The following is a 26,571-nucleotide window of genomic DNA, read 5'->3' on the forward strand; positions in this document are numbered from 1 at the left end:
ATTCCACCTTCACTAGTGTAATGTGAGTGGAATGAAGATCTCATTTTGCAGCAGTGTTAATGGTTCCACCTGCTTTGTGCCATGATGCACATCCCAGGGGGATAAGCAGTGCCAGATTTGTTTCAAGCAGGACAGCATCTCTCCACATGCACATCAGAAGAGATGCGTGAGCAGTTCTCTCTCCCATAGTATTCCTGCCCTCGGTGTTCTTCCACTTGGGTGGCCCATGTGAGTTGGGGATGGAGAGAGCAGCATTTGGACTGCCAAGGACAGATGAAGACTGCAATCTCTTTTGTATCTATCTCCAGTGTTAGACAGCTCTCTCTTGCAGCTTGCCCTCCTTTGGAGAAATGTCAAGTGTTCTTTCACAGGAGATGACTATATTTCATCTGCCTGAAGAGAGCAGCCTGAAAAGACCTTACAGCTCCATTTACCTCCCTGGTTTAATTGCTTTCATTTGCCCCTGTCTCCATCCCAGCAGCAGTGAGCAGGTACCTCACTGGTCCCACCTGAGCTGCTGCTTTCACTGCCCCACGCTTCTGCACCCGTTTCCCCACTTTGCTTCCAAACTTTCCTTTTTCCCTGCTCAAAATATGTCACATAAACCCAATGGATCCTCCCTGTGTTGGATGTGGGCAATCCTAATTCCTTTCTTGGCTGAAAAACATCGCACACTGGGAAATGTGGAGCCCCTTCCTTGCTGTCAGGGCAGCATTATGCTTCTCCCCATCCCAAAGGTGTAACACAAGGATGTGACCCTTTGTGGGAAGAGGGAATGGATCCCCCTGGCGATCCACTCCTCATGTTGTCACTCCTGACAGCCATTTCCATGTTAAATTCCTAGAGGGAAGCAGGCAGGGAGAAGCCACAAGAGCCTCTGGGAGCTGGAGAGCCAGCAAGCACTGCCTGCAGCATCACACTGAGCCCATCATCCTGACCCCAGGGGACTGGCTCCTGGGCTGGGTGATTGGCAGCGAGCAGCTTTTGCCATGGAGGATGTGAGAGTCTTTTCCCACTCCAGAGATGGATCTCACCCTCCTAAAGGTGCCTCGTAAGCAGCTGCTGCTGCTGCTCTTCCCATCTCCCACCTGAGCGCTTGGTACCCGCACCCTGCCTCTGGGTTTTGTGCCTCCAAAGCTGAAAATGAGATTTTTCTGAAGCATTTTCTTTTGCTGGAGCTCTAAAATGTCACGAGCTGGGGGTGAGGCAGGAGGGAAGAGCTGCAGTTTAAGGAATGCTTTCCCCAGAAAACATCATCTCCAAATGCCTCCACCAAGAGCCACCTTAAACCCGAGGGTCCTTTCTAGGTTAGCACAAATCGCAGTGCAGTTGTGAGGAAGGCAGTGGGGGAAGAGGTGCAGCATCTCTTGGCTCCGTGTCCCGGGAGGCACGGATGCTGCGGATGGCCATGGTTGATCAGGCAGCGCAGGAGATCAGCTGCTTCCTCTCCACAATTGTTTCTGGCTCATCGCTGCTGAAAAGGGTTTTATTTTGTGTAGTAACAGGTCTGAGAATTGCCCAGAGCTTGCAAGGCTCCAGTGTAGTGAAAAAAACCTTTTGCAGTCAGATGAGAGCAGGGGAATGAGGAGTTGAGGCGAGTTTCTCTCTGTGTAGAGGCAGGGAGCAGCAGGATGGCATCCTCTGCCTGTGCATCTCCTGTACATCACCCTCCCTGGGATGCAGGTGATGATGATGATGCTACATCCCAGTGATGATGCTGCATCTCAGTGAGGATTCTACATCCCAGTGATGACACGACATCCCACCTCTGCTAGAGCCCATACCAATGGTTTTCCAGAACCAGAGACGAGCCTTACAAGCCTCATGTGAATTGTTTCACGATTGGGTAAACTGAGGCATGGAGGTTTCCACCATGGGTCAATGGTAGAGCCAGGTTTGAGGTCCCAGCCTGGTGCAGGGCACAGCTGGGTGCTGGATGTGTTGTTGCACCATCTCAGCACAACTAGAGTGTAAAGATTAAGCGTGGCAAGGTAATGGGAACAGTTGTGACAACAGTTTGGGAGCATCAGGGCTGTGGGTACCACTCCTGTTATAAAAGGGAAAAAGAAGCTTTAGATGAGCTTTGTCTTCCCTGAGCCACACCGTGATACACTCAAGAGGAAAGTGAACCTTGCTGGTTCGCCATGGGTGCTTATAGGAAGCTGTGAAGCCTTCTTTGCAGAGTGGGTGTGCAGGGACCTGACCTGGGCGCATCCATACCTACAGGTACCAATACCTGCACCATGCATAATGCTGCATTCAACTTGCACAGCAGAGCATTACTCCATAAAGCAGTGGTACCTGTGGTGGATTTTATGCACCTGTACAGGCTTTAATTCCTCCTTTATTTAATGATTTAACGTTTTTGGCACGTGGCTCCTTCCTCAGGCTGGTGGGGCTGCAGGCAGGATCTAGAGGTGGCTCTTGGATCTCACATTAAGCCACATTAGTATGTGCTGTAGATTCTGTTTCCTGTGAATTTGCACACAGCGGGAGGACGAGCAGGAAGGCTGCTTCTTGCTGGCAGGCTTCCCAGATATTCTTGGCGTTGCAGATCTATACTTGCATCGTCGCTGTGGCCCTGTTTTAACAGAAAACAGAAAGTGCTGTGGCAACAGGAAGGCACAACCTCTGCGAGTACCAGCTCGGCGATGGCGGTGGCACCAGCGCAAACGCCGTCTGCCACGTCGGCACGGTGTTTGTGTCACTGCCCTGGCCTGGTACCCTCTGGTCCTCCTCCTTCAATGACCACACACACAGGTAAAGCAGCTCCTTGCTGCCCTGTGTGTGAAGCTGGTGTGGTGGTGGTGAGGCTGGGTTGCAATGTGGACCTGCCCAGTGTTCATCTTAGGCTGTGTTCTGGAGTGGACTCCAGAGTGGCCCCAACATCTCCAAGAGGTCCAGCAGCTCTTTGGGAGGGTGCAGAGTTGTTGGCAGGGATGTTTGTGTCGTGGTTGTGCAATACCAGTATCACTTGAAAGGGAGCAAGAGGAGTGGGTCCACTTGTGGGGTGCAGTGCTGGAGATCAGTGTACTGGGGTGGGGAGAAGTAACTGGTGCACCAGTAGCATGTGTAGGGCTGGGCACATCCCTGCCCTTCTTCCCTTCTGCCCCTGGTGAGTGAACACTGTGGCTCATCCCATTGAGGGTGGATGCTGCATCCAGAACAGGGAGGGAATGATGCCATCAAAGGGAGAAAATAAAGCTGAGAGCAGAATGTGTTGCAGTGGGGAGCTTGGTAGCACCGAGGAGCTGTGGCCAGGCTGGACAGCAGCGGGGTGGCACGATGCGAATGTCCCAGCCATGCCTGGCCTTCACCTCTCCCTCTTCCCTGGTGTGCAGCGGGAGCCCTGGATGATGTCCAGGCTGTATCCCTGCGGCAGCGCGGCTTCCAGCCCAGGGAGGGCTTCCCGAGGCTGCGTTCTCAGCATGTACTCTATGAACCAGCACACTTTGTTCTCGAGTGTTGGGATTGGACTTCCTCTGCTCGGTCGGTGATGCAGGCTGGCTGTTGACTCATCAGCAGCTTCCCTTGGGCTTCGCTGCAGAAGGGGCAGGCAGGATTCTGCTGCAGTTTGTGGATCTTTTGGAACAGAGCTGCTGGGTTTTTTTTAACATGATCTTTTTTTTTTAACCTTTTTTTTTTTCCTTCAGCTCATCATGAAAAATGTGTGAGTTTGGAGCTTGCAGATGGCACGCTGGTGCTTATACAAAGGGCTATATCTTGGGTCAGTTATCCCCATTCCGCCCTTAAATATGCCTGGGTTCGGGTATGCTTCCGAAATCCACGTACGCTTCCCTTTCTTCCCTTTCAAGATGTGAGGCTCTGCTCAGACCAAAAGAAGTAACAATCCCAACTGCTCTATAGGTAAATGTGTAGATCGCAAGCCCTGGGACATGGAAGCATGGAGGGAGGAAGGCTTGCTGCTGGCACACTCCCTGTGCTCCTGGGTACCCCCATGGTGATGCTCGGCCATGGTGAGAACAGGATGTCCAGTGGCACTGATCCAGGACAGCAAAAAAACCCCATTGATGTGACATCAGTGAGTTCCCTCTGCAGCTGTGCTGCTGGGAATGGGAGGTTTTCACTCGGATCTGCTGAGGCAGCCCTTGTCCCTGCGAGCAGCAGGGAGGGATAGGCTGTTGGCAGGGTGAATTGTCATAGAATCAGAATGGTTTGTGTTGAAGGGACCTTAAAGCCCATCCAGCTCCAACCACTGCCACAGGCAGGGACCCCTTCCACTGGAGCAGCTTGCTCCAAGCCCCTGTGTCCAACCTGGCCTTGAACACTTCCAGGGATGGGGCAGCCACAGCTTCTCTGGGCACCCTGTGCCAGCGCCTCAGCACCCTCACAGGGAAGAGCTTCTGCCTAAGAGCTCATTTCAGTCTCCCCATTTTCAGTTTAAAGCCTTTCCCCTTTGTCCTGTCATTACCTGGCATTCTAAAATGTCCCTCTCCAGATTTCCCTTTAGGTGCTGAAAGGCTGGTCTTTTAGATAACTGATTGAGGATGGGATGAATCACCTCTGTGTCAGCAGCAGTTCAGTGGCTCAGAGGGTCTGGGCAGTACAAAAGGTGGTATTGGTGCTGTAAAGGGCTGTTAGTCTGTGCCTGGTGCCTGGATGTACTTTGCAAAGGAGTGTGATTTACTCTGTTACTCGTAATCATTTCTGGTTTACAATCTGCTTGACAAGTTCTGGTGTGGGCTTTCAGCGGGTCCTCACCTTTATTTGCTGCAGGAAACGTGTTAATCCAGCCTGGTCTTACCTAGTGCTGAGCCACTTGGACTTTTAGTTTGAATGTTTGCTAATCCTCCCAGTGGATGCCTGTGGTTTATACTGGATCAAGCACACAGAAAGTCAAGTGTATTTCAGCAGTAAATGTATAGAATGGGCAGGTTTGATTTCTCACTGCTCTGTAATGAGGTTTACAGCTCTTAGAAGGAGCTCTGGTTTGGTACAGCCTTGGGAGCCTCCGTATCTCGCTCCATCACCTCCGCTCTCCATCCACAACCATGGATTTAGTGTTTAGCTGGGCAAACCCTGGCAGATTTGATCACTACTGCTTGCAACAGCAGCAGTAATTAAATCACCTGCTAGTGATTTAGCGTACCTTGTGTCCCCATTGAACAATACAAGAAGCTATTACTTTTAAGTGCTCTTCAGAGTGATGGGAGGAGCAGGACAGCCGGGCAGCAGGAATAGCTGCTCCCTTCTTGGTGCTGTGGATAATCCTGTTGGATTTAGGTGAAGCATTGCTGGAGATGTCCCACGCCCTTGGTGAGGTGGAGAAGGTTTTGTTCTCAGTGCTCTCGAGGATGTGTAAAGCGCCCCAAAACAAGCGTAGCTGCAGAGCAGTGCGTGGATAGTGCAAGAGGCAGACGGGTCCCTCCTGGTGTGGGATGGGCTGTGTGCTGTTCCCAGTGACTCAGCGTCGGAGCTGTTCTCGTGTGTCTCAGGGTTCAGCCTTAGTGCAGTGATTCAGAACGCCTTAAAGAAATGGCTGGATGCTGCCTTTCCAAATTCCTCAAAGCTTTGCTTTCCTTGGGCTGGATTGCTGTAAGGAGACATGTGCGGTGGTCACAGCAGCAGTCATCCTGCTGCCCTGCTCTGGATCTTGAGCTTTCCCATGCTCAACTCCATTAGCAGCAGAGTCGGGGGGTGGGGGGATTTGGCTGGCTCCTGATGTGCTGTGGCTCATGGCCACAGCCCCTGCTCGGCCCATGGCAGGTGCTGCCATCACCCGCAGCCTCTGTCTCTGGTCCCCGGAGTGGGATGCAAACACAAGCAGAGCTGTTTGTGTTACTGGAATAATTGTGGAAACATTATCTGGCTGAGATAATTAATTCCAGATGCTTTAACGTTAGTAGCTTGGCTTAGGTTACATAAAGAAGCAACGTTTTTTGTCTTTTTATATCCAGAAAACATATACTCAAGTGTCCCTGGCTTCCCTAGCAGCCATTCCAAGATACATATTGTTTAAATGGAAATGAGTAGAATGCTAGCAGCCGGCTGGCTGGGATTGGAGAAGGTTGGAGGGTGACATGGGTGCCTGAGGGGTCACTGCGTAGTGGTGCTATGGGAGAAGGAGGAGAGCAGCACCCATGGGTGCCGGCGCTGGCTCTGTCCTGTTTGCCCATGGGGAGCAGATGTTGCCTGAGCATCCTCTGGGGTCAGTGGCCGTGTGTTTTGCTGGGCTTTGGAGCCAGGACAGCAGCACAATGCTGTGCCTCCTTCCAGCAGTGGGTCAGAGTCCACTCCTGCTGCTTTTGATCATAGAATCCTAGAATGATTTAAGTTGGAAAGGACCTTAAAGATCATCCGGTTCCAGCCCCTTAACACCAGCAGGGACAATGCCACTGTTAGAGCACAGGGAGAAAAGGGGTAAAGGAATAGGGAGAAGATCCTTGCACCACATCAGGATTTGTGTGTATTTTGCTCTCAGCCCAGATGCTGCTTCCTTCTATCAACCAGAAGCACATCTGTGTTCTGTTGTTCCAAGCAGCCCACCAGCAAACCACTGCCTGCCCATTGCTGCCTGCCCATGCAGCCGTGGTTTGCTGCTGCCCAGCAGCTGTACACATGAAGCCTGCTATGAAACAGTGCCCGTCCTCTCCTCTACCTTGGGAAGGTGGATGCTGCTCTGCAGCTTCCCAGCTGCACCTGGATGCTTCCTTGCCAAGTCCCTTCTCTGGTCTGCATCACAGTGGTTTTCTGGGCACTGAATCAGAGCTGAGATTTAAATTGTTGAGCTAAATCTCAGTGAGATTTGGGCTGGAATGTAAACATGAGAAAGACAGGGACATCAACACTCTGGTCTTGGTCTAGTTTGCCCAGAATCAGGCTTTTTATGTGGTGATAAACAGCTCAGAAGGAAAATTGGACAAGCTGGATTTCACAAGATGGCTGTTTAGTGCCTCCTGTTCACTTGTTTTCCTCTTTTTTATCACATCAAAGGAGAGTGAATCACTTTCTCCTTAGAGGATTACATTATTCCAGAGGCCTGGAAGGACCCACTCTGGTTACAGGCTGTTACTGGAGGAGGTTTTAGATGGAGAGGAGAAAACAGCATTTCTCTTATTGCACCTGTTAATTGCAATTTGGAGCTTGAGCTTCATTCCAGTAAAACTTCCAGAACCTGCCTGTATACATCTTAAGCTGCACATCAGGGGCCACCCACCCCCAGCCTGACCATCCTGCCCAGGAATGGGGTTGTCACAGGGAGATTTCCCATCCCAAACAGTGAGATCCTGAACCCTGATCCCGGAGCCAGAAGGAGTTTCCCAGCCAAGAAGCAGGCACAGTGCTGGCAACTGCAGGATGTGCCCTGTGGAGCTGCGCATCCTGATCATTTGGGAGCGGTTTAAAAGCTGGTAATGATCATTTCTGATGTTCACTGGAGAGTGCTGAGTGTCCAGTGTTTAGCTGGGAAAATCAACAGCTAAAGGGATGGTTGGTGTTGAGATGTGCTGTCCTGTGCTGATCCCTGCCTGGCAGAGAACACTGGGATCCCTGATGCATCCCAGGGTCCTCCGCGTATCCCGAGGTCCCTGATGTATCCCGGGGTCCCTGACACATCTCCAGTGCAGGAGGGATGGGGTGTGCAGCGTGCAAGCAGCCACCCAGGCATTACGTCACCCCGAGCCACACTCACTGGCTGCTGGTACCCAGAGGGCAGGACACTGCTGCAAACAGTGTTAACCCCTTCCTGAGCATCCCCAGTGCCACTTGGGTAACACAAAGGGACCTTTGCGGGGCTGAGCATTGGCCAATGATGTCTGCGCAGTCAGGGGATGCTTTTTGGGCATGGATGCTCCTGTTACAGAGCTTGGTGGATCCTTCCAGGGCCAAATGCAGCTGCTTTGTTCTCCCAAAACAGCAGCAAGAAGCCAAATGAGAGCTTCAGAGCTGAACCAAGTGTTTATCACCTCTGTGTGTGTGTGGGACAAGCAGTTTACTGAAGGTTTAGGGCATATTAGAGGGTAGTGCCAGCCCAGTCATCCATCACACCCATCAGCAGTGGTGGTGATGAACGGCGTGGTTACCCTGGGCTGCTTGCTCGAGCATGGATGTGCACAGGAAGGATCAATGATATGTTACCGCCATCAGCTTCTTTTGCTAGAAATGTGCTTTTTACAGCCCCTTTCACAAGGATAGCCCATGCATGGCACAGAGTGGGGTGGCAGACTGGGCCACCAGGCCAGACAGCCGCTGCAGGTTCCTCTTCCCACCTTTGACTCCTGGGCTGAGCCCTGTGCCCGCTCTGTTATGTATGTATGCATGTTTGTGGGTTTGCAGAGGCTGTTGCCAAATCTTGAGGGGTTTTGGCTCCAGCAGCTAGTGAGGAAATACTGCACATTCTTACTTTGCTGCACAGAGTGGTCCCAGCAGTGCCAGCTGAAAACAGAGCTTTAAATCTGTTGATGCTCCTGTTAGAAGAAAGGGGTTTGTTGCTGTGACCGTTCACCCCATCCTCTGCCTTTATGTCACTGCTCTCCTATGGGCAAGCTATAGCATCTATAAAATCTATTAGCTTAAGTTCCTAAGAAGGTTGGGTCTCTGCTCCAAATGCCCTGCTAGATATTAATAACCAGAGGATGAGAAGCATCCCTTTAAACTGCCTTTTGAAAGTTGTCATGTGCTGCAGGAGAACTCCCCCCACGAGCAGAGCTGCTGATGAGAACAGGATCAGCATCCACTGAAGGTTGCTGGCAGAGTTCTCTTTCCACTGACTTTCCTAAGCTGATTTATTTATGGATGCTGGACAAGACTAATTTAGACGGGGATGTAAGTAAAGAAAAGATGATTGACTAAAGCCTTCGTTGTAACAAAATGAAGTCTTTTCAGCAGAGAAACTGGATTAATTATTTCTATCTAGCGTATGAAAAGGGAGCATATAGGAAAAATTGCCTTCTCCCTTCAGCCAAGTGAAGCGTTCAGTTTACAGAGATGATTAACCATGGGAATTTGCTGCGTATATTTTATTACTGGGTAATGTTCTCCAGGGATACATGTGATCCTCAAGAGTGTTGGGGTCCACTTACTCCTTTTCCTCAAGTGCCCTTGAGACTCACTTTCACACTAATGGCCCCAGGTTTGTTGTGCTTTTGAGGTTGCTCCCAATTTTCAACCCTTCGTTTAAATAAGCCCTTGATTGATACAGGGTTTGATGGGTTTTAATGCTGTGTCTCTGGCTGGATAAATAAAGGAGTAAATGCTCCTCCAGTGTAATTGAGCTTCTGCAGATGGTTTGGCGCCTGGTGGAGGCTTTTCCTTGGTGATGCTTTGCTGTGATGATGGAGGGAGAGTCACAGCATCTCAGTGGTGGCACATCACCAGCAAACACCAGTAGTTGCAATGGGCACATGTGTGGTCCCACCATCAGAGCCCTGCTTGGAGAATGGGTCATCCCTGAAGTGTATTGCACATGGAGGGCACACATCACCCTTATCCCAGGTTGCTGGGTTGGCAGGGAGGTGCTCATGGGAAGCCAGCATGATGGAGTGCTCTGGCTTAAGGAGGGCAACCAAGCTCACCAGGGTCCAGTCAAGAGGTTTCTTTGTGAGTTCTTTAAGGTGTATTTTGAGATGAAGGAAATCCTTGTGTAATCCTGTATTCCAGCTATGTGTATTCATGACAGGCCATGCTGTTTATTCATTTCCTGCTTTGGCATTGTTCATCCTCTGCCACCTGCCCAGTTTGGTGTATTTGAAACATTCCCTGTTGGGATATAGATCATCTCAGCTTCACAATGCTTTCCATCCCCAGCCCAGGGCTGTGTACAGTACTTTCTCTTAACAACCCTTACCCATCACAGAGCCTTCATAAAAGCTCAGGGTCTTGGCTTGTCTGTGTTCTTCATAACACACTGCTTGCTACCTTGGATTCTTTTGCTCTAATTTAGGTGAAGAGAGGTGATTTGGGGCTTTTGGGAGCATTTTCTTGCTTTTCCTGCACACCTGGTTTGGTTGGGTTGGTTGTGCCCTGCACAGGGTCCCTGGCTGCAGGGATGCTCGTGTGTCACCATCACCATTTATATGGAACATACCAAAGCTGATAGAGCCCCATTCCTGTGTGTAAGTGAAGCCCTGCTGACATCCCTGCCAGTCCCAGCTCTCGGGGCCCAGCAGCAGTTGCTGGTTACAGTGGTCTCTGTGGTTTGTTCCCTTTTTATAGCTGTGTCTCCACTGCAGTGTGTGGGCAGCACAAAGTTTACAGCTTTTGGGCTCCAGTTCTTCCCTTGCTGTTGCTGTAGATGAGGAGAGGTGCACAGCATGGGCTGTTCTCTGTGTTGCTATAATCAGGGCATGGGTTTTTTCCAGAGGATTGCTCTCTTGTATTAAATCATAGAACCTCTTCCTGCCAGTGTTCCTCCTAGCCCAAGGCGACTGTCTCTGCAGTCATTGATCTTTATATCAGAACATTTATATGCGGTGTGTTCTCATGGATCAGGGAGGAATGGGTTGCTCTTTAGGAACATGATTCTACGCACTAATCTGAATACAGGAGTGAGAGGCTGTGCATCTCCAGGCATTGCATCCTTGGTCTTCCCAGAGGCTTGGAGTGTCCCATGTGAGCCCCAGGATCTGGCTGCCTCCTGCACCTGCTGGAATGGGAGGGATGCTCATAGGGGCAGGAACAGCCTTTGGTATGGTTTGCAAGAGCCATAAAAATCTTGTGTTTTAACTGAGTGGTGCAGATGAGTCAGGGGTTGATCTGGAGCAGGCTTCCAGCAGGTCTCTCTATATAGGTTATACATGCTGTTTACTGTATAAAACCCATTTCTGCAGTTATTTCCAAGGTGCTGTTGGGCACACAGCCACTCGAGTCACAGCTCAAAGCCACCCAGCAGTGCAAAGTGTCCCAACAAAAGGCAGTCCTATCCCTATGGAGGTGCAGGCCTGGTTCTGGAATCCCATCTCCCACCGGTGCTATGCTAAAGTCATGAAATCCATGTCAGTAGCAAAGTAGTGTAAGAGTTTTGTATCTTGGGATTCTTCCTGAATCTTTGTATGTTAATTAACTTGATCTTCAGCAGCAGAGGAGCAGAGTCGCTCTGGAAATTCCAGTTCCTGTTCAACCAAAGCAGACTCCGTTTAATGGAGCAGTGTCAGGAAAAGCTGGACACGGAGTTCTTTTGCCGGTGGTGCTGTTATCCTCAGTGAAGCTCCTTGTGATCTCTGCATCACCAGGGTGTCTACAAAGCCAGTACCTGCGAGTCTAAGCACACATCCAGGTTTTGGGGGGTTTGGTAGCATTCAGGTGGCTGTGCGATCAGGGGGATTCATTTATCTCCCATGTCTGAGCATCAGGTTCAGCAAAAATCCTTTTCCACGAGATAGCTGCAATGAGAAGGCAGAGGCTGCACACACACATGGGATGTGACCTGACCTGACCTGGGGTGGCTGCTGTAACCTGCACACCAGCAGCACTAGGAACACAGCGCCTCGGCTCTTGGCATGTGGTATCATCTGTCCCGCACTATAGATAACCCAAAGGGATTCCTCCAGTCACCATCCGCATCCTTACCAGACTTAAGTGCACTTCAGTGCCTGTCAATACAGCACACGACCTGCTCAGGCTGCTCCTTTGGTAGGAACACAGAGCAGGAATCTTTGCACTTCTATACCAGGCTAAAATTAGCAGCTCCTTTCTCCTGAGCATCCCTGGCTGGCCTGTGTCACCCCATCACCTGCTGCAGCCGGTTGTTCAGCAAGCAGCTTGTGTAACGCGGCTTAAGGAAGGCTTATGGCTCTTTCCAACAGGAATATTCATTGCAGTCAGAGGATTAGGGTTTTTTCTCAACAGCTTTGAGCTTTCTCCTGTAAGACCACAGTGCTGACCCACCATGGGCCTGTTGCAAAGCTGGACCTGGGCTTGCGGGAAAGAGATATTCAGTCCTTCTTGGACCAGTTCACATTGTACTGTGACTCCTCTATATCTTAAGGGGTTGGGAGCTCCCTGGATGACATTCCTGAAGCCTGAGTAGGAGCATGCCTCATTTCAGTGTTATTACTGCTGTTCTGCATTAAATACAGACGTTGCTGAATCCCCAAGCCCTGTCCTAGATTACACTGAGCTCGTTTTAAGATCTGGGGAGTGAGCGCTGTCTTTTCACAGGGTTATTTGCAGATCCCAAACTGAAATTTGGAGTTGTCCTCAGGGCATTGGGGTACATCTTCATTTTCAGTTTGCTGGTGAGGAGGGTAAGGCAAGAGAGGCAAAATGAGCCCCTTTCTTGATGTTTTCTTCTCCAAGCAATGGGATTACTGCTTCTCCCGCTGGTGGCTCTGGAAGTGCCTCCAATGGTTGTGGCTGCAGAGGACAGCAGTTAAATGACGTGTCTGGGTCTGGAGAAACTCCAGGTTCCTTTTCTTGCTCTGCCACAGATTTCCTTCCCAACCTTGGGCAAGGCAGGTGGGGTCCTGTTCCCAAGGGAAGCTGTGCACAGATTTCTTCCCTTGGCACTTACAGGCCTTGGAGCATCATCTGGTTACATGATGGACACGATGGCTTTGCCCCAGACACATCACAAAGCACTCGATGCTCTGACATCAACTCACAGATCAGGACAGGAGGCAGATAAAGCCTTGTGGGGGCCGACGGGCTTCCCAGATGATGCTGGTGCAGGAGCAGGGCTGGATCCTCAGGATCCACTTGGAAGGGGGTGATGTGCTGCAGCAGGTTGCAGTTTGCTTGTTTGTTTCTTTGCAGCATGTTTCTGTGTTGACATTGGTGCCGGGGGTGGTATTTGGGGGGGGATGGGGGACACACATGTCCCAACTTTGCAGGGATCTGTCAGCTGGCACCACAGGCTGCTTTTCATTTCCAGCTTGTCCTCTGCTTGCATGCCATTACGCATGGCACTGTTGACGTGTGCATGGCAAGTGTCATGCCTGTTGCCGCAGGGTTGCCAAGAGAAGGCAGAAGAGCTGACAGCCAGCGCCTGTTCGCTTTCCGTGCATGGAGCTTGCAGCACATGAGGCAGCTCCTCTCCCCATCCCTGTGGTGGAGAATGGAGAGCACTCAGAGCACATCTCACAGACCACCATGGGATGTTCTCCGTTGCTGCCAAAGTGCTGCCTGTCATGGTGTGAATGTGGCACTAAAGTGCATGGGGTGCTGGAGAATGTTTTAAATCAGGGGGTGCTCTGCCTGCAAAGGGTGCTTTGGGGAGTGGATGTCTGCAGAGAGTGGCTTGAGAGCATCTTACCCGAGCAGCCCAGGACCAGGATCTGGTCTCTGTTGTGCTCTGGTAGATTACAGAATCAGTTTGCATTGGAAGGGACCTTAAAGCTCATCCAGCTCCAACCCCTGCCACAGGCAGGGACACCTTCCACTGGAGCAGCTTGCTCCAAGCCCCTGTGTCCAACCTGGCCTTGAACACTGCCAGGGATGGGGCAGCCACAGCTTCTCTGGGCACCCTGTGCCAGCGCCTCAGCACCCTCACAGGGAAGAACCACCCTCATAGTGAAGAAGTTAATTAGCAGTAATTGCTTGAGTTAATGGCTGTTACTGTTCCTGTTAGTATTTGGACCATTGTATCCATTGGACCTAATTTTTCTCATGTAAGGAGTTAATTTCTGTAGATGAATGGGAAAACTGTAGCTGTAGTGAAAGGAAAGTTGCCATTTAGGGTACTTAACGATATATTTACTTAACAGCACTGCTTCTGGTCACCAAACTATAACTTCTCTATCCCACAGTCAGGTCCTGGGCTGGAGAGAGGGGAAGCACTGGGGGAGCTGGGGCTTCCTCCAGTCCTCAGAGGGCTCTGGAGAGACTTGAGAGGTGCCTCTGCTCCTTGAGCACTTGGGGCAGGGTGCAGTGAGGAGAGGGCGCTGGCTGAGCTCATGTTTCCCAGTGTAACTAGGATGGAACATTGCGCTTGAGTTCATCCACTGGGCAGAGAGTCTCATATTTACAGAGGGCACAGCCGTGCCAAACCCAGTGTCTGTGTGCCACCATCCTGCCCACAGGGTGAAAGGAGCCGTGTTGGCAGTGTGGCTGAGATGGCAGCATGGGGAGCAGGAGCCCTTTCCTTAGCTCTGTCTCAGTGTTTATCCCATGGCTTGGGCACATCCTGCCCTTCTGGGGATGTGGGATGCTTTGTGCAGCCATGGAGCAGGGATGGGTTGGTACCATGGTCCCCATCGCCACCAGGCCCACTGGCTCCGGGCAAGAGCATCGCTATTGGAAACAACCCTGGTCCTGTTCTTGCATGTGCTTTTCCACAGCAGATTTCCCAGTTTCACAGGCAGGACAGTGTACTTCTCCCAGACAGGGGTTTTCTGCCCTGATGTAGTATTCCTGTGTGAGCCCTATGGGGAGAAACAACCCTCTTACATCAGGGGCAGCAACATGAGGTTGGTACCAGTGGTTGTAGCTGTAGGTTGAGTTACTGACTTGGGAATCCAAACATGTAGGAGGCTGCTGCCACCGGGCTGGTGGGAATGCAAGGCAGGGAGGAAGAAAGGAGCCAGACAACGTGGAAGAATGGCTTCATTTCTCATGGTGTGAGGGGGAACTGGAGAACTGATGAAGAGCAGGCGTGTGCCCACAGAGAGCCCGGCGCTGAGCTGCCTGCTCGGTGCTGCTCTGCAGCATGGAGCCATGCAGGGTGCAGGCTGGGTTGTACCTAAAAGCATCAGTGGGTGTTTGGGATGGATGAGATGCTGTGGTAAAGCTTGTGAGCAGCACTGGTACGGTTTTATTTCTGATGGGTTTGGTGTTATGCCACCTGTCTGCAGTGAGGAATACAGGGAGGCTGGTGGAGGCACAGGCTGAACACCAAATTCCTGATTCCCAGCCTGCTCCTTCCTTTCCTGATCACAGCCCAAGGTAGCGGGTGCGATGCTGGAGCCATTCCCCCTGCTTGTACTGCTTTTCTCTGGGACACTGGGAAAAGCGCAACCCCCAGGTCCGAGGTCCTTAGGAGGGGAGCTGGGAGCTGGAAAATGAGCTTGTTTTGACACATCCCAACTCAAACCATCACATAGGTGCTCAGACCAGCAGTCTATGGGAAGGCGCTTGTGTCCAAGTTATGGTCATCACAGCATCCAAGGCATTGAGTGTGCAAACCCCCCTTGATTTTGTTGGCTTGCTTTCATTTTTAGAACCGGGTTTGCAGATGCTGGAGTCACATCCTCCATGGCAAGAGATGGAGTGCTCTTCCAAATGGTATCTCTCAACCTCTCCTCCTTTCCCTCCAGGATCATACCCCAGCTGGAGAGCTCACCTTCACAGGTTTCACCGAGCAGCCTGCCTGGCTCTGAGATTTCAGAAGCTACGAGGACTTACCTGCAAGGAATGAGCCGCTATGACCTGGATGAGCTAGATGCTTGCTGGTTGGAACTTGTTAATATGGAGCTCAAGGAGATGGGTGAGTGTTGCTGTTGTTTATCTCCTTGCCTGGGCATCCCAGAGTGGGCATTCAGGCTTTTTGAGTAATGGTGTGGAACAAAAGGCCTTGAAGAAGAAATCTTTTGCTAAGGCATTCCAGAAGAGATTTATGTGGATGGCTGCAGCACTGGATCTTGAGTGTATCTCAGTGCTTCTTATTCACGCAGGGATGTGGTGCAAGAAGAACAGGGTAAACCAGATGATGGTGGGAACGGTGCAATGTGGGCTGTAGAGCATGGGTCTAATTTGTAGCAGAATTGATAGATCCAGATCACTCACAATCTTCATCACCTCCCCTACTGCTGAGCATCCATACTCCAGGAGGTGCTGGTCAGGATGGAGGTGTTGAGCATGGCCCTTCTCCCTTTGGCCAGATGTGAAAGCATTGCTCCAGCATTTCTCCAGCTGTAGCAAGCTGGGCAGATGGGAGTTAAAAGAAAGAGGATTTCCTACTTAAAATATCACTTCTTTCCCAGGTGTCTTGAAGCATCACAGTGTAATGTGGCCTGCACCACTGCTGTTACATCACTGCACATTCTTAAGATCCATTAGTGCCTTTCGGTTGAGTGCAAGTACCTGGGCTTGGAATTTGACCATTGGCACTAGTGCTTAGCATGGTCTGCTGGGCAGATCCGTTGGCACAGACATATGGGTGTGTAGTCCTGCAAGGCTCCGGAGGGATTTTCCATCCCTTGTTAGGTAAAGCTTGCTGTGGTGTGGCTGCTGCCACGCAGGTAAGAACAACAGCACAATAAACCACTCACCTTGCGAGGTCAGTGAAGGCTGAAGCGTGCCTACATGAAGCATTACTCCCCTTGCAAAGGTCTTTCAAGGGTGGGACAAAGTATGTTATCAGTGCTTGAGCAGACAGGGAGGTTGTGCTGAGCCTCACAGCCTGAGAACTGGAGCAGGTTCAGTGGGATTGCAGGGAGATCCAGTTCAGTGAGCTCCCACGGAGCATAAAGGAGCTCAGAAGTTGGCCAACACATTGGCTGATGTGGATTGCAGAAGACCTCTGTGCTTCTGAGGGTGTTCATGATTTACAACCAGGTTTTGTTGCCATGGGCTCTGGGACCATGAGGAAGTTACAGAGGCTGCTCTTAAAGTTTGACTCATTACCTATTATATATACTCTGTGTATTGGATTTCTCATAATCTCAGCCTTATGGAGCCCATAGTATCACTAGCAAATCACAGTCAGCTTTGCCTTCATTAACTGGCCCTGCATTAGCAGCCTCAGCTCCATCATTAGCACAGCCAGGAGATACTGGCAGCTACAGCACAGTCCTTGGGCAGAGCTCCTGGGCAAAGCCAAGTGGCTTGGTCCTGCTGAGCTACCTTGCAGAGGATCCACCCTTCCTAACACTGCAGAGCTGCCCTTTCTGCATCAAGAAACCAGCCTGTACCACACTGGACATCCTTCTGAATCCACTGTGCTTTCACTGCATCTCCTACTGCATTTCCCTCACCATTTCCACAGTGGTGTGGCCATCAGAGATGTCTCTGGGCTTCAGAGAAGGGTTGTCTCTATCTCCACTCCCCTTTGTGTGTATTTCATAAGTCTCTAGAAAGGCAGTGGGCAGAGATTTGGCCTCTCCAGCTCCATTGGGTTAAATTTGGCTTGCTTTATTATTTCTTCAAAGTATTAGGTTACCAGTGCAGTGTCCTACATGGCTTTCAGCTGTGGAGCTCCCATGCTGGTGGATAACGGGAAGGTTAAGATGAGAGGGGTGCCATTGGGGCAGGGATGCAAGACAGGAGCTGGCTATCCCGAGTGGCACATCACCATCGGGCCAAAACTGAGTGTGCTGGGGAAGAAGTGGTCTTGCTAGCAGCAGTGCCCTGGGAGCATCTTGGATTCAGGAGGGGAGCTTGAGCATCACTGCAGCCATATGCCCCTGGTATCCCTGCTCCTGGCAGGCGTGCTGGCATCACAGCATCCCGGTGAGCACACCCTGAGCCCAGTGTTGGGATACAGGCGATGCTTTTTGGCACTGATCCTCTGCAGTTCTGAGCAAGCTGTATTTTTCTTTCTCAGGCTCCATGCCATTCATCAGCCGTCATTTTTTTCAAGGATGGTCCTTAGGTGTTCATACAGCACCAGGCTGGATGGGATCATAGTCCCTGAGAAAGCCCCTGAACCCTCCTGCTGTAACCAACTATAGATGGTAACAACAAACCCAGGGGATTTCAGCAGCGGTAATGCAAAGAGCCTCACTGCCCGTCAGCTGATTCTCCAGCCTGTCTCTGTTGCTGAAAGAGCTCTGTAATTACTGACTGAGCCTTAAATATGCTGGGGAGAGAGGAGCTTTGAAAACCAGTGTTTGGCGTGTGAAATCCACTGCGGATATGGCTCCAGCCTAAAGGATTCTGGTATCCATCCCCCAGCCCCTGCGACTTCCCAAGCAGAATGAGGGATAGTGCATTTTTTCCAGTGACTTGAAAGGGAAAACATGTGGCATTAATTAATATCCCAACTGTGGCACTGCGGGGATCTGGGTCTGCCAGGTAGGGACTGGGATGGGTGCTCTTGGCTGTGGGACCATGGACACATCACCTGCACTGCTTGGGCTTCTGTAGGGGAATGCATTTTCCTGCCCATGGAAGTGATGGGGTTTGGGTGCTCATAGAGGGAAGCTGCTACAGCAAATCTATCACTGCTCACCTCCCAGGCTGTGCTGCAGCAGGGGCTCTGTTCCCTCTGCTTCCCATATGGGAGAATCCATGCAGCCGGGCACGGTGAGGCTGGGATTTGGGTGCCCTTCGCCACCCAAGGCAGAAGATTGCCGCCTGCCTCAGTTGGACTGAAGGCAGTCCATAAATAGTGCTTTCTCCCGGAAGCCCTTGACGTTAATGACATGCTGAGATTTCCAAGCCAGCTTTGCTAATCTCAGAGATCATTAACGTGACTTAAGTGGAGAACTGCAGCCTCTCCCATTCAGAGAGATCCGGAGTTATCTCCCAGCCTCAAGACATACATCGAGGTTTAAATTCCTCCTGGTGTTCCGCTGAGCTGCTGTCATTGGGCAGTCCAGGGGCACAGTGTGTCATTCCCAAAATATTTAGTGACAAAGAAGGAGCCTGATCTCTGACTGGCTCCTGAGGAGCGGTGGGGAGGAGAGCTGGAAAACACCTATGAGATCATCCATCTCGCTTTGCCGTTAGCGCCGCGTTGATCCACGTAGCGCGTCGCACATGCCTTTTCCAGTCCTTTTTAGGTCACTCCAGGGATGGAATTTTATCACCGAGATCAGATAAACTTCCAGATAGCTCCAGCTCTGTGCACTCTGCCGGCTCCTCTTCCAATTGGGTGGATTTGCCCCGAAAAGCAAGTGTCTCACGTGTAAAACAGCTTTAAATAGTTTTAACCCCCCAGTAAGATGCCTCAGTGCTGGGTAGAAACACACTGTTTAAAGAACTTGTGTGTGCTAGAGGTGAAATCAATATTTAAGCGTGCCTGAATGTTTCATTTGCTGCTGCTGCAATATGAGATGGTAAAACAGTGGGTCTGAAGGAGGCTGAATGGAACCCTGAACCAGATTTATGTACATGCCAGCCCCAGGCAGAACAGGCCTTCCCTTTTACAGAGCAGCCGTGCTTTAAGTCTTCATTTTTATGTTACTGTTTCATGCTCTATTTTGTGATCTCCACTAAATCCAAAGCTATTGTAAGAGCCGGGCTAGAGACGCTTCAGAGGCCAAGGCTGAAGGATCCTTTTGGAGTGATCCTAAACACAGGGAAAATCCTTGAGAAATTGCTAAAACTGTTGCCGGAATCAATTTTGCTGAAGGCAGAGTCGAAGTTTCCAAGTATTCCCTTTGACTTACTCCATATGGTGTATGCTGCTCACATATGCCCACCACAGCTTCTATCTTGGGAGCTGGAGGTGTTCCTGGTATTTTATGGCAGGAACATGCAAAGGTCACATGTATTGCTTTTGAAGCTCCGGGGGGAATTCATCACTGCATACTTGAGCTACGTCTGTGTACTAATGAGATGAAACCTCCCTGGGCGGAGGTGAGATTGGTCAAGTAAATGTAGAATAAACCAAAGTCAGTGGAGTAACGCTGGGAAAGATGTGCTCAATGGAACAGAAGCTGCTGTTAAATACACTCCTAGGAGAGCGGCTGCTTCCCTCCCTGCCAGGGCTGGGAGTCCCTTTCCAAGGCTGCTCCATCCTACTGCATCCTGTTGGGATTTGGGGAGCCCCGATGCAGCATATTGGCACTCCCCAGGCAGAGCTTATCCCCACGCAGCCACAACCCACCCATGGGTGCCCGTCACCATGTCCTCTGCATGGGGCTACCCCAATAGCCATCATTTGAAGTTCTTCTCTTACTTTAAGGATTTTGGGTGCCATTCCCCACTGTGCTGTGCTGGTTCCAGAGGTGCAGCCCCATTCCCGGGGGATCCAGGCGCTGCTGTCCTTCCTGTGGGGATGCTCCCCAGCCCTGGCTGGCGGGAGGATGTGTGGAGGTCTGTCCTTTTTGTAGTGGGATCCGTTTCCTTTAACCACCATCCCGCCTTCCCCTTTTCAAGTGTCTTCCCCTACACAGACCACAGCCATCAGGGACCGCTCGCAGCAATGGCTTTTCCACCACCTTGCCCGCTGTATCCTGCACCCAAGCTCACCCCGCTTGCTGCTCATCCCTTGAGCAAGCTTAGCTCGTTAATAATTCAGGGTCTGTTTGTTTGGGATTCTTCTTGTTGTTGTTTTGAAGAAATCCTGCCAGTTTGGAGCTGTTTTATAACATGTCTGTGCTGCAGCCCACAACAAACATCCGCGCGTAGCCTGGAATCCCTATTCTTCACTGAGATCATAAGCTCATTGCACAAGTAATCATTTCAGCAGCAGACTGGTTTGGTGCGTGGATAGATGAAGCAGCAAATCCCCCACTACTTGGTGGTATATTACAAGCAAGAGATGTATTTAATAGAGGTACCGATGTAGAGCATGGAAGTATCTTGGGAACAGATTTAGGGCTGGAAGCTGTTCTCAATTACATTGCTGCTGATCTGGATTAGTGCTGTGGGTATCAATGGGAGGAGGACTCGCCTGAGCTGCCTGTAGGCAGGTGCCACGCTTGTGCTTGCTGGTGGGTTGTTGCTGTTAATACAGGGCTATGTACCCCACTTTAATGGAGGAAGAAGAATCCAGGCTCAAGTAATCCAGGCTAATTTTGTGTAACATTCGCTTTTAGGCTTATCTTTAAGGAAATCCGTAAATATTTTCAGGTGGCTTTTCCTTAAAGTTGTTGGCAGAGATGAAAACACCACAGGGCTCTGGAAGGGGAAACTGACCTCATTTATCTCTTATTTAACTGCCCATAGCAGGGGGTCTGGAACCAGATGATCTTCAAGATCCCTTCCAACCCACAAACCATTCTGTGATGAACTCCTTACAGAAACAGGTAAGCGGGAAAGTTGTGTGTAGGTTAATCCACAGAATGGTTTGGGTTGGAAGGGACCTTTAAAGCTCATCTGGTTCCAATTAATGTATGTATTAACATATTAATTGCATGAAGGCTATGTATTAACATACAGATCAGCAGGGTTGGAGATGAGTGGGAGACGCTTTAGACGGTTTGCCTCCCCGTTTTTCAGCACAGTCTTTATGTCAAGTCATTGTTTTTGCTATTTCCATAAATTCCTCGCAGTAATTGCAGTCGTTCCCAATGATATTCAGAGTTCTGCTGCTGGATGGAGGGAGGAGGCTTTCATCACAAGTGCTCCAGGACAGCTCTGTCAGTGCCGAGCATCGCTGGGGAGAGACAGCGGCTTAGAAAGTGGCTTCTAAAATATTCTGTCATCATCATCTTAAGTTTGAGCAATAATTGATGTCGGTGGGTGGCAGAAAGGGTGATAATTGGTTTCTGTAAATCTTTTAAGTGCATTAGCAGGCTGTTTGTAACAAAATCTCTGGAAGTTTCACTGTGGATGCTCCCCTCGCGCTGGTTGCGTGGCGCTGGTTGCTTTGTTGGTCACGCTCTACGTTAAGAGTCTGTTATAAATAACATGGATAAAAGATTCATGTAGACTCATCTCCCAAGCATTGCGTGCCTGCAGGTGATGGGTTAGAGGTGGCTGAGTCCCACATGGCCTCGTGTGGTGTTGGGGTGGTTGGCTGTCATCCCCTGACATATTGGGTTGCCCTAGGGAGCACCCAGGCTAGGGCAGGGGTAGCTGGTGTCCCCATGTGTGCCTTATTCAGAGGCAAGTCATGCTACTCCCAAAGCATCCTTGTGCACCGCAGTGCCTACACTCGGTTCAGCATCTAACCAGTGACTTTTATCTTCGGGTTGCTTTCATTCTCTCAGTCTCCAAGGGGGAAGGATCCTCTTTGCAGGAGCAGAAACTGAAGCAAGCAGGTTTGAAGTGACCCTGAGTGAGCTGGGAAGGAGATCTTAGGAGCCCATGGTCCCTGTGCTGTGTCTGAACACCCCATCAGGGAGCTAGCACCCTCTCAGTGTTTCAAAGACTTAAGAGACAAGCCTGCATCATCTAACAAGTGCTTTCCTTTATTTAAACCCAGTAATTTTGCTTGTTTCTATATACTGAAAAGTAGACTCCAAGGCTTATAGTTTGATGAACCAGCCTGCGGTCCTGATGGCCGTTTGTTCCTGAGCTGTTTTATCTCCAGGTATCCTCCCCAGCATAAAAGGATTTATTGTTTCAGTAAATTGATTTTAGTGGCACACACTTGAGTTGGGAATAGGTCTCCCTTTTGTGAAAGGTGCCTCTTCAGCTGGTTTTTTTTCTCCCTGTGCAGTGAATCGGCTCGCTCTGTGAGAAGGAGTAGCTGAGAATTCATTTAGCAGAAGAATATTGCTCCTTCATGCCACATAAATTGCGATATTACAGGAGTAATTATAACGGAGGGCGGCGTTGTGTAAAGGAATGGGCCTGGTGGTTCTCCCAGACCTGGTGCCAGCCAACGATCCCAGCTCCTTTGGGATAAAGGAGCTCATCGTTAACATGCTGAAGTGTTAATGGGGAGAGGGTATGGGTGGCCTCTTTGAAGGGGTGATGGGACATGGAGCCTTTTACTCCTGTGTCAGTGTTTGGAACACAGCTTTTCATACAAGAGCTTGGTGTACCTTAAGCAGGTAAAATTACCTCTCTTTTGGTCAGCATGTAGCATCCACGGTCCTGATGATGGTCTCAAACATGACTTACCCCATTGACATTGCTGGGTTTATTCATTGTAGCCAATATCAGTATCTGGGTCTTGGCTTATCCTTCCCTGGGGACAACGTTGGTGTCACTTGTACAGTACGCAGGGAGTGTTGTGGTGGAGTGCACCTTGGGGTTTCCTATTTGCTTGTCCGCAATCGATACCGAGAGTGCTTTCGCAGCCAAAAAGATGACAGTTTTATGAATGGAGTTTAATCACACAAACTTTCTATGATACAGAAGGAGATAAATGGAGCACAAATGGAAATAGCACTTCACCCCCAGGCCCCATTGTTTAGTGTTTCATAAACGATTAATCGCTTCATCCCCATCCAGTGCAATTGTCAGTTCAATAAGCTCCGAGGTATTCTGAATGGGGCTTGGCAAACGTATTCCTGATGTAATTACATCTAAATGGAGTGTGAGAGCGTGTGTGTGTGAGGGAGGGGAGAGATCTATATATCTCCATGTAGTGGTATAGCAACTACATTGCACGTGGGCTGATGAGGAAACCTCACTGGGGTGCTGGTGGTGCTCCAGTGTGTGTTTAGGGATCAGTTTCTCACCAGGGTTAAGCTGGAGATGCAGCGCATCGCTGTGGATGGAAAGTGCCGGAGACAGGATAGGAGCCGGTTCTTTCCACTTGAGGTGAATGGGAACAGTGGTGGTGCCAGCAGGATCCCGGCCCTGCGGGCAGGTCAGGGTCATGATTCCTGTGGAAACCTCCCTCCCTTTCCTTCCTCATACTGCCTGCAACTGCCGGCTCTCTGCCTGCTCTTTTCGCTCCTCACAGGGTGGCTCTGGAAAGTGCGTGGGGAAAGGCACTGGGAACACCTTAATGATAATTGTGCCTTCCAGAGTAGCAGGGAGAGCAGAGGCTGGAATGGTGTGAGAAAGGGAATAACTCCAGGCCAATGCTCTGGTGCCTGGGATCATAGTCACAGATGTGAAACAGTGACCCAGAGGAGTATATTCTTAATGGGCTTAGAGTCATGGCTTGTGGCTCTCCATAGAGCAACTTCAGCTTAGGTGGTGTGTTTATAGAGGGACACCATTAAGGCAAACATAACACCCTGGCTTTACCTATAACCCACTCCCTGCCATGTTGCATCCAACCGGCACGATGCCACGAGCAAGCTGGTGGCTCCATCCTGGCTCCGATGCGTGGATCTTGCTGTGCCACCATGCCAGCACATGATGCTTCATCACCGAGCTCCCAGGCAGCCTGTGCCAGCCTGGAGCCATGCAGAGATCCCGCGCCCATCACCAGGGCCCCTTGGGAATCAAACAGGTATCGGCAGGTTCCTCAGCGTGTTGCGGCACAGCAGCCCCAGCGCTTGAAAGGGCTGCGATAGGGAACAGTGTTGTCTGTCTTAGATGGTATCTCAGACTCGACAGAGACATGTAAAATGCCAGGCTAGATGTTTGCAGAGACGTGTCAAGCCAAGGGAACCCGTGCCAATGCGAAACACTGGGGAAGAGCAGAAGCAGGCAGGCAGTGGTGCGCCTGCTCGCCGAGCTCGCCTGCGGGTTGCTTTCCCCCTTGACAGAGATTTTACAGCCAGTCTATGGCTGTAAGGGAAAGGGGCAGCCCCACCAGCCCCATCCAACCAGAGGAGCTGGGACTGCTGCCTGGGAACCCCTCCTTCCCCAGCTCCATGGAGCTCCCATAGCCCCAGGGTTCAGCCCACGATGGGGGTATCACACTGTGGCTCGAGAGATGCCCAACATGGCAAATTTCACCCTGAAATAACTGCTTCACATTGCTATTTCCTCAAGCCTTTTTTTCCCCACCCTTCTCTGCTCATAAATGAGATGTTTTCTCACGTTGCCTTGCAACAAGGAAGGTGAACAGCAGCGCGGGTCAGGCTCCTGCACTGCCTGCTGCATGCTGGAGTATCCTGGCCATCATCATGGATAATACACACAACTGAAATACAGAGCTTAAGTGTTTTGTATTGCATCCTGCTCTATCTCCATTCCCATCTCTATGTAATCATCTCCAGTGATGAAATACTGCTCATGGGGAGATGGGGTGCGGTGAGGACTCTGCCTCTTACCCCTCGCACAGAACCTTTCACTTGCTGCCGACAGATTCTTTCCCCTCTTTGTTTCCTTTACCTGGACTGACCTCACATTGTGTGTGTGGCAACAGGAGCTCTGTATGCAGGTGAGAGGCAGCATGTTTGCAGCAGTGCTTTGGGGCTGCCAAGCATCAGGCAGCAGCATCCCTCTGTAATGGTATCCAGGTATATCCCACTGCTGGAGGCTGCTGCTCTGAAAAAGCCTCACCTGGTTATTGCCTTGTGTTCCTGGTTATCACCGTAGAGAAACCTATGGCAAAGCACCTCTGCCACTTCTTTCCACTTCAGATACTGGTTTAGGGGGAATAAAAGACACCACAGCAGATCTGAGCCCACCCCTACCTGGCTCTGTCCTTCTGGTTCTGCTAAACCCAACCAGGAATAAACCCCTTTGTTCTCCGTGTCAGCCTTTGGTGTCCCATTCACAGTTCCATTTGATTTGCCTCAAAAAGGTCAATTTTCAGTCTTCACAATTAAAGCATTGACTTGGTGTTGCCAAAGCTTGTGCAAGCCCTCGCTGCAGAAAGCATCTTTGCAGAACTTGTCTCCTTGAACATTGAAACTGTCAGCCCTAATTATCCGCATTGCTTCAGCTGAATGGGTTTCTTTCCTCTCAGCCAGCAGCAATATTTTGTTACTGTCTATGAAACATAAACTGCACCCTGAGTTCGGAGCAGCCGTTTTCTGAATCGCTGCTCTTCCCATTGCCGTGGATTTGCTTCTTGAGTTGCAATCTGAAATGCTCAGCCCTTTGCAAAGCACTCCCTGAAGGCACCGGAGCTGCATCAGTGACTTCCTCTGCCTTCTGCCTTGCAGAAAAGCCTGAGCTGGATGAGATCACCCTGGAGCGAGTGCTGGAGGAGCTGGAGACCATGTGCTATGAGAACATGAACATCGCCATCGAAACAGAGGAGGGTTTGGGCATCGAGTACGACGAGGACGTGGTGTGCGACGTGTGCCGCTCGCCAGAGGGGGAGGATGGCAACGAGATGGTGTTTTGTGACAAGTGCAACGTCTGCGTGCACCAGGTGAGCTGAGAGCAGCAGGTTTGGGCTGTCTGCACAGCGTGATTCGGTATGGAGAGGGGCTTGGGACAAGGGCCTGTAGGGACAGGAAGAGGAGAATGGCTTTAACCAGACCGAGGGGAGACTGAGATAAGCTCTTAGGCAGAAGCTCTTCCCTGTGAGGGTGCTGAGGCGCTGGCACAGGGTGCCCAGAGAAGCTGTGGCTGCCCCATCCCTGGCAGTGCTCAAGGCCAGGTTGGACACAGGGGCTTGGAGCAGCTGCTCCAGTGGAAGGTGTCCCTGCCTGTGGCAGGGGTTGGAGCTGAATGAGCTCTAAGGTCCCTTCTAATGCAAACCCATATGGGATTCTATATGCTCCTCTGAGTTCTTCCCATCCCCAGCGTTCCCACTGCCCTGAGCTGTAGATCCCTGGTAGGCTTTCTGATGGGTTCCCAGTGCATTTCTGGTGGAGCAAGGAGGTCTTGGATAGCTGAAAGGCAGCAAGCTTACTTTTCTTAGTTTCTTAGCCCCAACCCTTCATAAATGCCCATAGAAACACACAACAGAGACTGAAAACAGCCGCTTGCTTTGCCCCTCTTCCTTATTCTTTGATCTCTGCCATCTTTTATGTTATGCCTCCTCCTCTTCTTCTTTATCCCATCTTTCTTTATTAAACTGCAGTGAGATCTTTAGCACCCAGGGGTAACCAGCACCATGTGCAGGACTGGCTGCTGGGCTGGGAAGGATGTGGGTCTGCAGCCTCACAATCCCCTTGCTCTCAGGAGGGATGGGCATGCACAGACCTCCAACCTCCTCCTCTCCCACAGCATAACACAGGGGGTAGCAGGACCTGCCAGCTCCACGAGCACTGTTTCTCATTGCAATAGGAGGGTAGGGTTTCATTTGATTGT

At 50.7% G+C, this 26,571-nt stretch overlaps 1 protein-coding gene across 1 annotated transcript in view; it reads left to right on the forward strand.

Moving 5' to 3' along the window:
- JADE2 (jade family PHD finger 2) overlaps positions 1 to 26,571 on the forward strand; it is a 76,155-nt gene that overhangs the window by 23,830 nt on the left and 25,754 nt on the right. Inside the window, 2 exon segments of the mRNA XM_034066783.1 lie at positions 15,210 to 15,379; positions 25,473 to 25,684. Coding sequence (XP_033922674.1) covers positions 15,210 to 15,379; positions 25,473 to 25,684 — 382 coding nt within the window.

This window comes from Melopsittacus undulatus, chromosome 10 (assembly GCF_012275295.1).
Source record: "Melopsittacus undulatus isolate bMelUnd1 chromosome 10, bMelUnd1.mat.Z, whole genome shotgun sequence".
NCBI classification, from domain to species: Eukaryota; Metazoa; Chordata; class Aves; order Psittaciformes; family Psittaculidae; genus Melopsittacus; species Melopsittacus undulatus.